The 14,511-nt window shown below is 38.1% G+C and overlaps 1 protein-coding gene across 1 annotated transcript in view; it reads left to right on the forward strand.

The window, feature by feature from the left end:
- Positions 1-13,537: 13,537 nt before the first annotated feature.
- Positions 13,538-14,511, forward strand: part of DLGAP1 (DLG associated protein 1) — a 143,333-nt gene continuing 142,359 nt past the window's right edge. Inside the window, exon 1 of the mRNA XM_061994856.1 lies at positions 13,538-14,491. Coding sequence (XP_061850840.1) covers positions 13,538-14,491 — 954 coding nt within the window. The remainder of the gene's footprint in view (positions 14,492-14,511) is intronic.

Raw genomic sequence — 14,511 nt, forward strand, 5'->3', positions numbered from 1 at the left:
ACTCAGCAATTATCTTCATGGGCAAAACACACTAAACTTGGGGAGAAATGGTTTATTAACAATCAGTCAAAACAGAGTAGGGAAATGAGAAATGAAAAATGAATCTTAAAACACCCTCCCACACTCATCCTTCTTCCTGGGTCTCTCTGTCCTCCTCCCCAGCGGCTCAGGGGATGGGGGATGTGTGTTACGGTCAGTTCATTACAGATGGACTTTGCTGATGCTTCTTCTCAGGGGAGGCCTCATCACACTTCTCACTGCTACAGTGTGGGGTCCCTCCCACAGGAGACAGTCACTTACAAACTTCTCCAACTTGGGTTCATCCCATGGGCCACAGTTCCTCACAAACTGCTCCACCATGGGGCCTCCGATGGGGGCAGCTCCTCACACCCTGCCCCAACGTAGGTCATTCACCAGGAAAACAGTCCTTCAGGTACGGACTGCTCCAGCCTGAGTCCCTCACAGGATCACAAGTCCTGACAGCAAACCTGCTCTGGTGTGGGCTCCTCTCCCACGGTCCTGCCAGGAAATTGCTCCAACATGGACTTCCCATGGAGTCACAGCCTCCTTCAGGAATCCACTCACTCTGGCGTGGGCTCCTCCATGGGCTGCGAGTGTGTCTCTGCTTCCCAGTGGCCTCCATGGATGGCAGGGAGACAGCTGCCTCACCATGAGCTGCACCACAGGTCACAGTGGAGTCTTTCTTCAAGGACCTAAGCACCTCCTCACCCTTCTTCTCCACTAACCTTGGTGTCTGCAGAGGTGTCGTTCTCACATTCTCACTCCCTTCTTCTGCTGCAACGATCCTTTGCATGGTAACTTCTCAAATACGTTAATCACAGAGGCATTACCTCCATCACTAATTGGCCAGGCCTTGGTCAGTGGCAGGTCCATCTTAGAATTGGCTGGCATTAGCCCGGTCAGCTATAGGGAAAGCTTCTAGCAGCTTTCTTAAGGAAGCCACCCCTGTAGCCCCCAGCTACCTTAACCAAGCCACACAAACCCACTACACTTGGGTCATAATGTTTTTGGCCTCTAAGATAGACCAAAATAATAGGATGCCAGAAGTAAACATTGCATATGTTTGCATTTACACTGCAACTAACAAGATTCTTTCCTCTGAGACTCTTCTGGCTTATTGTTAATATTTAAAGAATTCTTGATCGAATCATTTCTGTATGCTGCCAGTGCAAAAGAAAATTCAATTAATATGCCAAAAACTGAAAGGCAAACAGTAGAAGGATATTTTAAGTGCTGCATTCAACTGTAAGTTTGGCACGAACATTTTGTCCTCTATTTCACAAATATTTAATATTATGAATTTCTATTTGCAAATAGATTAATTTGCATAGGATTATTCAAGTTAGTATAATTAATCATGTGTGTTTACAGAATGATGGATATACATGTTAACTGGTATTTAACTTACCATTCAACTTTTGGCCCATTTTACATTTTTTGTCTTGTTTGAAGTGGAACAAATGTATAGGTACATGACAGCCACCGTTCTATATATAGCATATTAGTTAGAAACCTTCCTAGATCTCAGAGTTGTGAAATGGGTTATATACTGGGATATAAACAACCAGGTCAACTGCAAAAGGAGAAACTTTTTTTATAATCACATTTTTAGTTCATTCAGTGCTGATAGGATTTAGCTAGACAACTGCAATACAAGATACATATACTGGATTTCTGTTTTCTTGATACATAGCAAATTCAACACTAAATTTCTGCTGGAGTAATCTTCCATAAGAAAAATACATGAAAATATACTAACTCACTGGTTATTTTGCAATGCAGAAGCTGGCACTGCAGACAGTACCAGAATCTGTTTCTAGAGAGACCAAAGTTAGTTAGTGGTGCTTTGGCTGTATTTTTCTAAAGAAAATGAAACTTGAAATGTCCAGTTCCCCCAGACCTGAGTTTTTATCTTCCAAATGATACAGAGCATTTTTTTACTTTTGTGCTTCTGGGCAGTGTATATCTTTCCCTGAAGTACTCTTGCCTGGGGAGGTCATGGAGAGCAGGCATTGCACAAATTGCTGCCATACAGCGTGCACGAGTTGTAAAGAATGAAAATCTTCAGTAGTGTCATCCTTTTGAGGGATTTTGCAGAACTGTCAGTCATTTTGCTTGACAGAAGGGAAGGGTATTCTGTTTCACACCTCAGTTCATGGTCTCAGAGGTGTAATCACAGATCACATGAAGGGTTTCTCAGGAGAGATACCAGAGAATCTGACAGATGCAGAAGGCAGCAGCAGGCTTTTCTGTGGAAGTGGTCTGAGAGCTAACCCTTCTTTTGCAAGTCCAGTGGGATACTTGTAGTGGAAATATTTTTTCCACACAAAGCTAGACGAGATATGCATGAACCATGTGCTTCACTAATCTAGTCTAATGGCAGAAAGCCTAAACTATCCATATGCTTACTGTGGTCTGGCATTGCAGAGGCATGCTGACAATTTGGCAATGGTGACTGTTCCTGTGGGCGTCGCTGAGACATTCCTGTTTCACTTCATCTCTTTCGTGTCATATGATGTTCTGGGAAGCTGTGTACATTCTGTTTCTTCATGCTTCACAGAGAATGCCATCACCCTCAACTCTGAGAAGTTAAGAAATATGTACATGAGATGTAACTGACCAGGAGGTGAAAAAGAAAGGGTTTTCTCTGGCTGATAGTTCAATCCTGCCAGCCAATTTCTTTGCTTATTATTGTCTCCTCTGTTTCTAAGGCTGCCAAGCTCTCTTAGCCATGGAGCATTTCGTATTCCTTTCACTCATCTTCATAGTTCTTCTCCTACTTCATTACATCTTCTCTTTCAACTAGAACATTACTCTTTAGAGCCATAAGCTCTGAGCATGTACTTCTGAGAGCAAATCACCTTAAAGCAAAGTGAAGTTAGCTGTATGTTGAAGTTAGCCCTGGAAGCAAAGGGAAGAATAATATTGCTTGCATCATAAAAGAAAGAATTATCATAGAATCATTATGGTTCAAAAAGACCTTTAGGATCATCAAGTCCAACCAGCCACCTCACACTGCCAAGTCCACCACTAAACCATATCCCTAAATTATTGCCTGTGGAGTTCATTTAGGACTGCAACTAGCTTGAGAAGAAGTCGTATCCTGAAGTGTTTAACAAAAAATTTTCAGTTACTGACAATTAGAAATTCATCTGCCAATTATTCTGCCTTCATAAAAGGCATCTAGTTGGCCATTAGTCAAGCTTTGAAACGTGGACCGTAGGTTAAGTTCATTGCTGAATGTTCCTTTTGTGTTGTTGCTTTCCAGGTAAATATTTTCCATGACATCTTGATTTTAGCCATACTATTCATGACCAATGGCATGAAAATTGTCAGCTTAGGGAAATAAATGTAACTTTGTTAATCAGTGCATTTTTAGCAAAGTAATTTTGCATTCTTAGCCTTACTGGTTTCTAATCACAACTAGTGCTGAGGAAAAACAATACAAACTCTTGCAGGGACCAGGCAATGGGAGAATGGTGACCACAGAGTCTGGTAACAACGGACACTTGTTGGCCATCAATGACATACACTCCAGGAGGATGACAGGGTTGTGGTGTGAAACATAGGCATCACCCAGGACACAATCACTTCAGTCTGAGCCCAGCAAGAGGATATCACAAACTTCAGAACTGCTCACTTTGGCTAAGATTTAAAATGTGTAGAATGAGGAATGATACACTTTGATATTTTTTTTTCCAGATGACATTAATTGCTTTAGGCACTTATGAGATAATGGGTGAGCTGGAATTGAAGGTATAAAGGACTGTTTTCGTTTGTTACCTGCATGACTGTGAAACAACTAAACGTGCTATAATAATTAAGCTTTTCTCAGGTTAGTAGAAGTGTTTCTATTAGTACCATTTCAGATTTAGATCATGTTACTGCTGAAGTCAGAAATAAAAACAACTTCCTACTACCGCACGTTCTAGTTTCTTGAGCTCTGTTTGTGAAAAAAGAGCCATCAAGAAAAGACAGACATAATGCTTTTTACAATTGTCATAATTAAATTCAAGTTCTCTGTTATTCTGTCTAGTTACAAGAATGTCCTATGTGTCCAAGTTAGAGGTAAAACAGCAAAACTAATTTATATTAATTTGACTGCATCATTTTTTAAGCTAGTAGGTACTGGGATCGTCATATGTCACCATTATGTTTAAAATAGATCAAGTTTTACACACTTGATTTTGATTACTTTTCCCAACCCAGATTTTAAAATTGTGTTAAAATACCTGAAAAAATACCTGGGAAATCTATTTCTTTTTCCTCAAGATTTTTTTTTTTTACCCACTTGGAAGTTATTTTGAAAAGGAAATTTTTTTTACTTGGATATTCATAGATTCCAAGCCTTTCAAAGGTCTAGAAGTCTAGAACACCGAAAGTGCTGATACTAATGTGTTCATTATTATAACATAAAGCAAGTAGCAGTGTGAGTGAAGTATTGCCGCCTTGACTAGGAAATGTGACTTTCTGTAGCTCTGTGTGTGTCAATTGACTACATAGTTAATTGAATCATTTTTGTAACTCCATGTGTATCTTTAGTCTTTTCCCATATCATTTTTTAGGTAGCAACAGTAAGGCTGTTTTCTTCAAGTGCAGTAATCAGACACAGGAATAAAAAGTTACAAGATGTGAACTTGTAAATCTTCAAACTGGATGTGAGTTCCTATGTTTTTATGAGACCTGTAAGAGTGTAATCATCTTTACAGGCACTATAGTTGCCTCAGTCAGATTTTAGTTCAAAATTTTATGAGGAAATGGCAGAAAATATAGCTATGTGTTCTGTCCAAATAGTTACACAGTCCTTCAAAACTATGGGGAAAAATGTTCTTTTGTACAGTTCTCGGTGATGTGAGAATTAACAGAGGACAAGTCAACCTGAGCATGTGCAGGAAGCTTGCCAAGACGACTTACAAGAGTGAGCAGTACAATATGAAATGCTAAGTCAACTCAGAGGATTCAAACTGCAGGACCAAAGAAAACACATTTGTTGGCAACATCTGAGCCTGACAGCAGTTCCATCATCAGGCAAACATTGAGGGCTGATTGTAGGAGATCCATGGAGGGGTTGATCTGTGGGATCTTTGGCTTTCCCAGGTTTCCAAGCAGTGTATTTTGGAGGCCAGTGCTTTCTGAAGGAAAAAGGAGAGCTTGGAGAATGCATGATGTCCTCTGTGCCTTTTGTTCTTATTCTTTGGTCTTCATATGGCACCATTTACAAAGCTATGAATATTAGAACGATCCTGGCTCTAGATGATGTCTCTAGTGTTTTGCATTACTGGAACCCGGGTCCAAAACCAACCCAGATTCTTTCATCTCTTAAGAAGATTCGGGCTTCTTTTATGGTTCATTCCTCTGTCAAGAGCTAGGTGGGATTTGCCTCTCTGCCAAAACTTTCAGGAAATCTTGTATTTCAACCTCTGCCAGTTAAAATTTGAAATAGTGAGACAGGGCAGGAGGTAGGGAAGTGGGTGGAAGAATGGACACAACTGCACAGATGGGGAGGATTGTATAAACCTTGTTACTGCAGGAGATCTGGCAGGTCATTTTTACAGATCATTTTTACTGCTGTTCAACTTGTCTCCTGTAGATTTCAAAGATGCACTGTAATTGTCTGAGATCACACTCTTAATGACTGTATTAAGACCATAAAAACTTCCCTTTAAATTAGTCTTACAGAACTAAAACAATGTTAAGAGCCTTAGCAAGCTTGATGGTTTCTTCGTGTTCACTTAGAGTGGAAGAGATCACAAGCCTGTTTCCAGATTTTATTCTGAACTTTATGTCTTTCCCTGATCTGCCAATCTCTTCCTCTTTCGGAAAACAGAGTGACTTTTGTAAAGTAAGCAAGGCTCTTCTGAACACAGCTTTATCATCAACCAGTACAGTGCTTATCCTAAAAAATGAGTAGGATCATCACTTTATAACATTCTGCGTATTCACTCATATGAAGTAAAGAAGAGCAGCATTCACTAGACCTACTTGCATGCTCTTATTTGTGTGTTTTCAGTGAATTGATGAGGCATATGTGTTTTGATTTGTCTTCTGTTTCACACTGCTCTACAAAAGCCTGCTATGGAAGATGGTGAAATAAAATGATGGGCCTTCCTTTCATCTCACCTAAACTGTGTCTCACCTTAAACCTGAAAGAAAATGAGACTGGATATAAGAAATATACATCCCTATATCGCTGGAACCCACCTTATTCCATGCAGTCATCTTGGGACATAAAGGAATTCAAAGTTCAAATGGCTGTACAGTGTTGCAGGTCCCAGGACTCTGCTTGCTTAAGCACAAGATTCAACTCATTATTCACTAGTGTTCTGCAGCTATTTTATCTTTACAAATTCCGATAACAATGAGGACTTTTATAAGTTCTTGGAGAACTAAACTCTACCTTAAATAATATTTGGCTAGCAGCCAAAGTTAAGTTTGATGCTCAAGCCATTTAAAGTTAATAGTTACTGAAACCAGTGTCCTTCATTTATCTGCTGGAAAATATTACTAGAGAAACCATACATTTCTGAAGGCAAAGACCCATGTTATCTAAAATTCCTTCCTGTGATCTTCTCTGCAGTGCCTTAAATAGTACATTCTGAAAATACAATGGATATTGTAGTTGCAATAGCACAAGTTTTCTAACAGTGATAGATTTCATTTCTTTGCTAGTGCCCCCATGCACTGCTATTTCAGCGGGGGTTAGCCTGACTATCAGAGTCAATAATGATCGCTAGCTTTGGCTTTACTGTGAACTTTCCAAGAAAGAGGACAAACGTGAAATTGTAGATCAGATACTATTTTAGGGGACTAGCATCATTTTGTTTCCTTTTCTCCATTTAGTACAGATTTAACATTGGTGAAGAGTAATGGCTGAAAATATGAATGGAAAGTAAAATTAATTTACTTGAGTGTGATTATTTACATGGAGTATGATTCTGAGTCACATTTGTGAAAATACCAGTTGATGTGACTGATCTCAAGAGAAATGCTTTTACTTTATCTAATTATTGGTAAAATGTGAATTTGTCTTTCTATGTAAGCATGAATTCAAGAATTTGAAAACTGTTCTTTTGAATTAACACTCCAAATTTCAACAATTCTACTGTGTGAACTGAAGACAGTTGTGAATAAGTATCTTGTATGTACTACATTGAGCTGTCTATATATACTACCTATATGACATTTATCAGATGATTCAATTTAATATATTGTTTTACATGCACATTATAAAGACATGACCTCCTGGCCATTTTCTTTCTGGGAGAACATGTTGATTGACAGTTCTGAATTTGCAGTTGATTTCAGAACAAGTTTGCCAACAGATGTGCTGTACCTTATCAAGTCAGAGAGGCTCTGTGTCCTACACCACAGAATAGGCATGAGCAGTAATTACACAGTATATTATACTCACTGGAAGAGATCGGAATTTTTTTGACGTTGACTGGTAGTTAAAGTGGAAGAGCAGATGATCCCAGTTTAGTGTTTCTATTTGTAGAGTCAAGATTTTTGCATGCAATCCCGCCTATTGCCAGTTGCACTTCTAGCAAGATTTTAAAAATCACTGTCAAAATTTTGCTGACATATTACTACTAGAAATGCAGACTTTGCAATGTATTTACATATGACTCGGAGATTAGTTAGGTGTTAGGTTCCTTTAGTGACTACAGGTTTTTTTGACATTCCTAGTGAAGAATCGACTTGCTATTAGGCACAGAGATAAAGAGATCCAAATCCAAACCTTCAAGTACTACACTGGTACTGACCACCACAGTTGCTCACCAAAAGCACATGGATGAAAACAGTCATCTGATGTAAATGTGAAACTTGTCACCACAAGTACATGCAGACTAAAGAATGCTGGATGCAGGCAGAAACAAAAAACATTTGTTTTTATTACATCGTTGGTGAGATGCCTTTCTTATTGGGTTTTTTTCTGTATCTATACCATTCACAAGGGACTTCTCACAGAGTTTAAATACATTTTTTCCCAGTTACTCTCACTTATTGATCTGCCTGTGAACCTGGAATGAGTTTATTTTACTGTCCAAAACATTTCTCTTTATGACTCCCAGTCCACTGTTGAGATTAAATTATATAGTGAGTATTGCTTGCCTGGTATGATTGCTGATATGGAAGCAAAAGCCAGACAATCTCTTGAGAGTTTTACCCAAGGCACAGTATCTTTCATATTATATGCCAAAATAGATTAGAAAGATAATTTGAAACCTCATTTTCTTCTGAACACCTTTAATGAAATATGTGGATAGATGTATTTTGGAATATGTATCCTGTTAGTGATGTCTAGATTTTCATTAATGTGATGTAACATAACAGAAAGGCCACACAGAACAGCTGCAAAATATCATTAAAGCAACGTGCTGCATGAGGAGCACGTGGATGTTTGATTCTCAGCATAAATGTATCTTCCATGTGTTTGTGAAAGTCTGAGAATCAGGGAAAATAATTTCTCTGAGAACACCTCTTAGCATGAGAGTAAATAAATAAGCAAATGCTGAGAATCTTTGGTCTTCAATATGGAAATGAGAGCACAACTACAAACCGTACTGTTAAAAAGGTTAATTTATGTGCTCTCACTTCAAACAGTAACACAGCATTTCTTTCAAAAGGCTGATGTGATCTGAGGTGTAAGTAACGATATGTACCAAATGCGTGTTTTAATTTGTGCACATGATTCAACTCCTTCCTGACTCAGAGCTGTGCATGCATGGCATTATGTGTTTACATTGCCTTCCATCTGTGTAGCAGCCCATCAGTTTCTGGACCTAGAACAACACTGAGGATTCAAAAGTGTCCTCTAGTGATTGAAAAGTATCTTAGAAGAACCACGGTCACCAAATGAAAAAAATATTCAACATCTCCCACTCCTTAGTTTTTGAACAGGCAAGGAGACTGAAGGTGCTACCGTCCTGATGACACTTAATTGGGGTGTCTCTGTTGGCATTAGGATTGGCTGTCAGGGCATCTCTTGGTAACTACACAATGTAGTTGCATTGCCTTCCTTCTATATATTGCTAATAAAAATTGCAAAAGCATGTTTGTCTGTTTTTCATATATACCTTACTTGCATGTTTTTTATAGTTAAGATACACAACTAGACATAGATATCTACTGCCATTCTGACCTTACACTTTTCATTATGCATTATATTGTGCATATGGCAGTTTGCCTTGCTCTGAATCTTGAACTGCTACAACATAATTGGAGAAAAAATTGTGAATGTTGACTCTTTGCACCAATGTTATAAAATACATTTCAGTTATGAAGGTTTGTAAGTCACCAATGGCCATAAACCATTTTTTATTATAATAGTCATTTTGAGTTATTAATTATCTGGTTTGGACTACCTGCTACATTCTCCAGTATTATATACTTTATTCCTTATATACTTATGTATACATTATTTTACTGAAAGCATTTGTTACCTGATTGCTTTTTACACCTTCCTGTAAAAACATCTTTCTGTAATGCTACAATCTTGTGAGATAAAATTGGAGGGACTATGTGACATATAAGTAAGTCTTTTATAAGAAATAAGTTTTCACATGTATCTAGGGGAAGGAATATGCTTCTTGAAGACAGATTTGGAACACATGAGTAGACAATATAGTTACGTAAAATTTGTAGAAGTGGATGTAATTTATGCATTCCAGGTTTGTTATTTTGCATTCATTTTCACTTTAATTATGTAAGAATTCATTATACATTTTTTGGCAACTGAGTTATTCCAACAATTTTTTCTGCATTAGGAACACCGTATTAGCAACAAGAATGAATATATTCATACCATTCTTACCCAGGGCATCCTCAAGAAGACAAAAGGAAATGCAACATGAATGTTGCAAGTAATAAGCATTCTTCAGCCTTACAATGCTGTATCTATTTAACATCTCATTTCTTGCTATGCCATCAAGTGGTTTTGGTCAGCTCTTTAGGTAGAATTGCTATTTCCAGTGGTTATTGATACACAGTATGTTCATCGATTATCTTGCCTTATTTCACGAGTAATTAGTTGTTCCTATTTTGGCCAAAAAATAACAATACAATAAAAATCTTAACTGACTTCCCCTCAACTATTTATGGCATAATCAGAAAACCTTGTCTCCAGCTGTTAATTGCACTAAAAATGGATTGACAGGTTCAGCCAACACAATGATGAAAAATTATGCATATTTTTTTAAAAATACTTAAGTAATAAGAGTATGTAGGGTGGGTTTTTCCTAATGTATATTAACATATTAAAGTAGGATTTAAAATTAGAGTGATTTAGGAATTGTGTCTTTCCTAAATATTTAAGAAAAGCACCACTGTTCTTCAGTGCAGAGCATATTACACTCATTCTTTCCTTCACAGAAGGTGCACTATGGTACTTTCTTGGACTTTTTTTCTAGTTCATTACACTTTCAATACCTTAGCAGAAATAATAATGTTAAGGTCAATTGAAGCTATGTTGTAGTTAATACTCATGAGTTTTTATCACAATTGACATATGGCAAAGTAATTTTTTCAATACTGTTGCAGGAGAAAAAAAACTCTCATAATGCATACAGTGTTCTAATAGTTGGGAATAAACAATTTCTACTGTGAGCTTTATCCTCCTTTATGGTAAATATATGGTCTTTTGCATTCAAAAGAATATTTTCTGTTATTCTCTGTATCTATCTATCTGATTCCTCTTGGGCAGACCATCCTATCTATTTTCTGCTTTTTTTCTCCAGCACTTCCTCATGGAAGATTCGTTGACAGATCAGACTCAAAATGAGTGTAGAACTAAATGTTATCTTTTCTCTTAAACATTTTCACCATCCTACTTGCCATCGAGGCTCATATAGCACCACTTAGCTTCCTCCACAATTTATGGAAAGCCTGTCCCTTTCTCTATATGCAGACAAATGTCACTTTTCATAAGCTTTTCCACTTCTTGCTCATCCTCCTTATCATCCATATTGCCAGTCCATCCCAAACACACCTGGCAACACTGCTCTTCTCATTGGTCAAACCATACTGAGATCTTTTAAGCTCATCTTTATCTTCAAGATGTAACACATGGTTCTGTCCCAGCCTATAAATCAGGTGATATGTTTCCTCATCCCAATTTTTCTTCTCTATCAGTATATTGACTACATATTCTTAATAATTCCATTACATCCCCCATGCCTATCGTGACTTCTCTGTTCTTTTGGTTCTTTGTCTACATATACATATACATATACTTATTTTGCACAGAATACAAAAATGAAAAATTCATAGCCATTCAGATAATGAAAAAAATGAAAACAAATCACTGGTTCTGGTTATGTCCCACTTTACTTCTCTATGTCTTATATCTTTGGTACAAGGTGTTACTATTGTTATCTTACATAGCACATTAGTCTATGCTTAGCCTTAAGATAATTTATCAATCATCTTGAAAACTGTTGCATGATTGTAAATGGGTTAAAATAAAAATTAACTGGCAGAAACCTTGTTTTCCCAAGCCTTCAAGCATGAAAGATATTCATAGATATTAGAGACTGGAGTATTTTTATCTGGTCATTATATCCTTTAGTAGTATTCTTGATGATGGGATATTCACCGTCAAGTCACTTTTTCAATAATCTAAGTAATGGGTCTACTACTACATCACATTGTATGTTTCTCTATTACGCAGTCTAATAGATCACATTTTTAAAGGGTTGGTAGGGATGTAAAATGCTCTTTAGGAGTGCTAAGTGTTTTCACTATGGTATAATTGATAAGTCCAGCTCTCTGAATATATTATTTTTGTGCTTTTAAAAGTGCCTATGGTCATTCTTCTCCTCAGATAATCCAGTGAGCTCATCTGTTTGGAATCTTTCAAATGCCTTTTGCAGTATTTGAAAACTTTTTTTGGAATCCAGGGTCTCCTGAGAATGAACATTTTCTGCATTGCAGGGATCTGCTGAGGTGGAGTGAAATGCAGGACGTCCATACATTTAAAAAAGTTCCTTTTCAGCTCACCGCAGATTTAGAAGAAAATATCACATACATTCTGATAAAATGCAGAGCATGCTTTTCCAGACTGACGTTAACTTAATGCTGTTTTAGAAAACTTCATTGTTGCTAATTTGTCAGTAGGACCAATGTCTACAACCTGTTAAAACATGAACTTTATTTGAGTCGACACTGGAGGAACATAGAGGAAAACTGCTATGCATCTCTATCCATACTCCAAGAAAGACCTCAAAAGTGCCATTTCCAAAAGTTTACATGAATAGCCATGTCAGATAAGAATAAAGTAGCTGAGTTTCAGTTGTGTGCGGGATAAGACAATATCCTCTAAGGAGTCCTCAGCCCATCAGGAGCCGAGATGGCACCATGAGAATATTTTCCCACATCTGAAACCCCATTATATACACATTAGTAGCTCAGAGTTTGCAGGAGCGGTTGCATCCACATCATGCTAGTGGTGAGAGCTGAAATGAAGACATTAGAGTGCTTATTATATCACTAGTAATGAAGACTTCCATTTTGAACTTGTAATCAATAGTCTATAACATTGTGAGTCACTTCAGGGACAAATAGCTACAATGAAGTATTGAAATCCCTTATACTGTTAGACCAGTGTGTAAGTTTTGTCTATACCAATTCCCCTCATGGCAGAAGGAGTAGATAGGGTTATTTAAACACTGCTTAGTACTCTGAAAAATTAGGGAAAATGTCTCTAAGCTATAAATTATCATAATAAGATTTTTTTGTGTGTGAACAGGAGTAAGTAAACAGTAAACACAACAATCCCAAACATATAGATTATGAAACATTTTGGCTTCATTTTGACAGAGTTAATGTGATGTGTTATTGTTTTATTCTTAATTTGAAAAGAGCTTACAGAAGTACTGTTTTGACATTGTATTGAGATGCTTAGTCTAGGCAGATGACATGGAAATCAAGTAAAACTGTACTTGAATTGTGAGCAGACATGCATTGAAGACATAGAAGAGTTTCCTTTTAAGTGCACACACTTGGTATTCAGCCAAAAGTAACCCAGAAAGGACATGACTTTTTTTTTAATGCATTTATTTGGCCCTGAAAATATGCAGATGAGCAATTAAGAGCTACTGGGAGACTCCTTTCCATGATGTTTTCAGGACTGAGGTTTTAGCGTATAGGTGGTTGTAATTACCTGTAGAGAGTATAAGTGGATTTGTGAACAATAGTGAATTTTGTATCAGAAAATAATTTCTTACCTCTATTTTTCAGCTGGTGGAACAAGATCACTTTCTCTGTGTATTATTTAGGTATTCCCTATCACTGTGTTGGACCTGGGAAAGACTGAGTGATAACAGGATTCAGAGCATGCTTATTCCAACTATTTTTACAATAAGAAACAATTAATGCTAAATGTGCACGTGTATTTTTTCTTTTAACTTGAATATCTTATGGCTTCTGTTGTATTTCATTCCTTTAGGCCTTTCTGTGAGATCTGCCCATTGCATAGCCATACGTATTAGATGACTTTGGGACTTGCTATACATCAACAATGAAGGGATTATCTAGCAGCCGTAGTCATCATCATGGGGTTGCCTGTGACTCTCCATGTGACAGTCTGCCACATCACCCGGACAGGAAGCCATATTTGTTAAATCCAGTGGACCCCCATCCTGCAGACCACCCTTACTACACTCAAAGGAACTCTTTTCAGGCAGAGTGCATGGTGCCCTACAACGATCAGATTGCCAGCAGCACGTTTCCCCGGAGGCATTACAGTTCCCACCATGAACTCAAGGACGAGTGTGCTCTGGTTCCCCACGGAACTGCCAACAAGACCAACCGCATTCCTGCCAACCTTTTGGACCAGTTTGAACGGCAGCTGCCTCTGAATCGGGATGGCTACCATACTCTGCAGTACAAGCGGACTGCCATGGAGCACCGCAGTGACAGCCCAGGGAGGATCCGGCATCTGGTTCATTCTGTCCAAAAGCTCTTTACCAAGTCCCATTCACTGGAAGGACCATCCAAGGGGAGTGTAAATGGGGGCAAAGCGAGCCCAGAGGAGTCGCAGACGATGAGGTATGGAAAGCGCAGCAAAAGTAAAGAAAGGAGATCAGAAGGTAAGCCCAGATCCAATGCATCGGGATGGTGGAGTTCAGATGACAACTTGGACAATGATGTTTGCGTTTATCATGGTCCCAGTGGGGTCATGACCATGGGAAGATGCCCTGATCGTTCTTCTTCCCAATATTTTATGGAAGCCTATAATACTATTAGCGAACATACTGTGAAGTCATCCAGAAGCAATAATGATGTCAAATGCTCTACCTGTGCAAACCTGCCTGTGAATTTGGACTCCCAGTTAATGAAGAAAAGCTCTTGGTCCTCTACATTAACCGTGAGCAGAGCCCGTGAAGTTTACCAGAAAGCATCAGTTAACATGGATCAGACAGTGGTGAAGGCAGAGGCATGTCAACAGGAACGGTCATGTCAGTACCTCCAGGTACAGTGTGGAGAACTGCT

Source organism: Colius striatus, chromosome 4, assembly GCF_028858725.1.
Source record: "Colius striatus isolate bColStr4 chromosome 4, bColStr4.1.hap1, whole genome shotgun sequence".
NCBI classification, from domain to species: domain Eukaryota; kingdom Metazoa; phylum Chordata; class Aves; order Coliiformes; family Coliidae; genus Colius; species Colius striatus.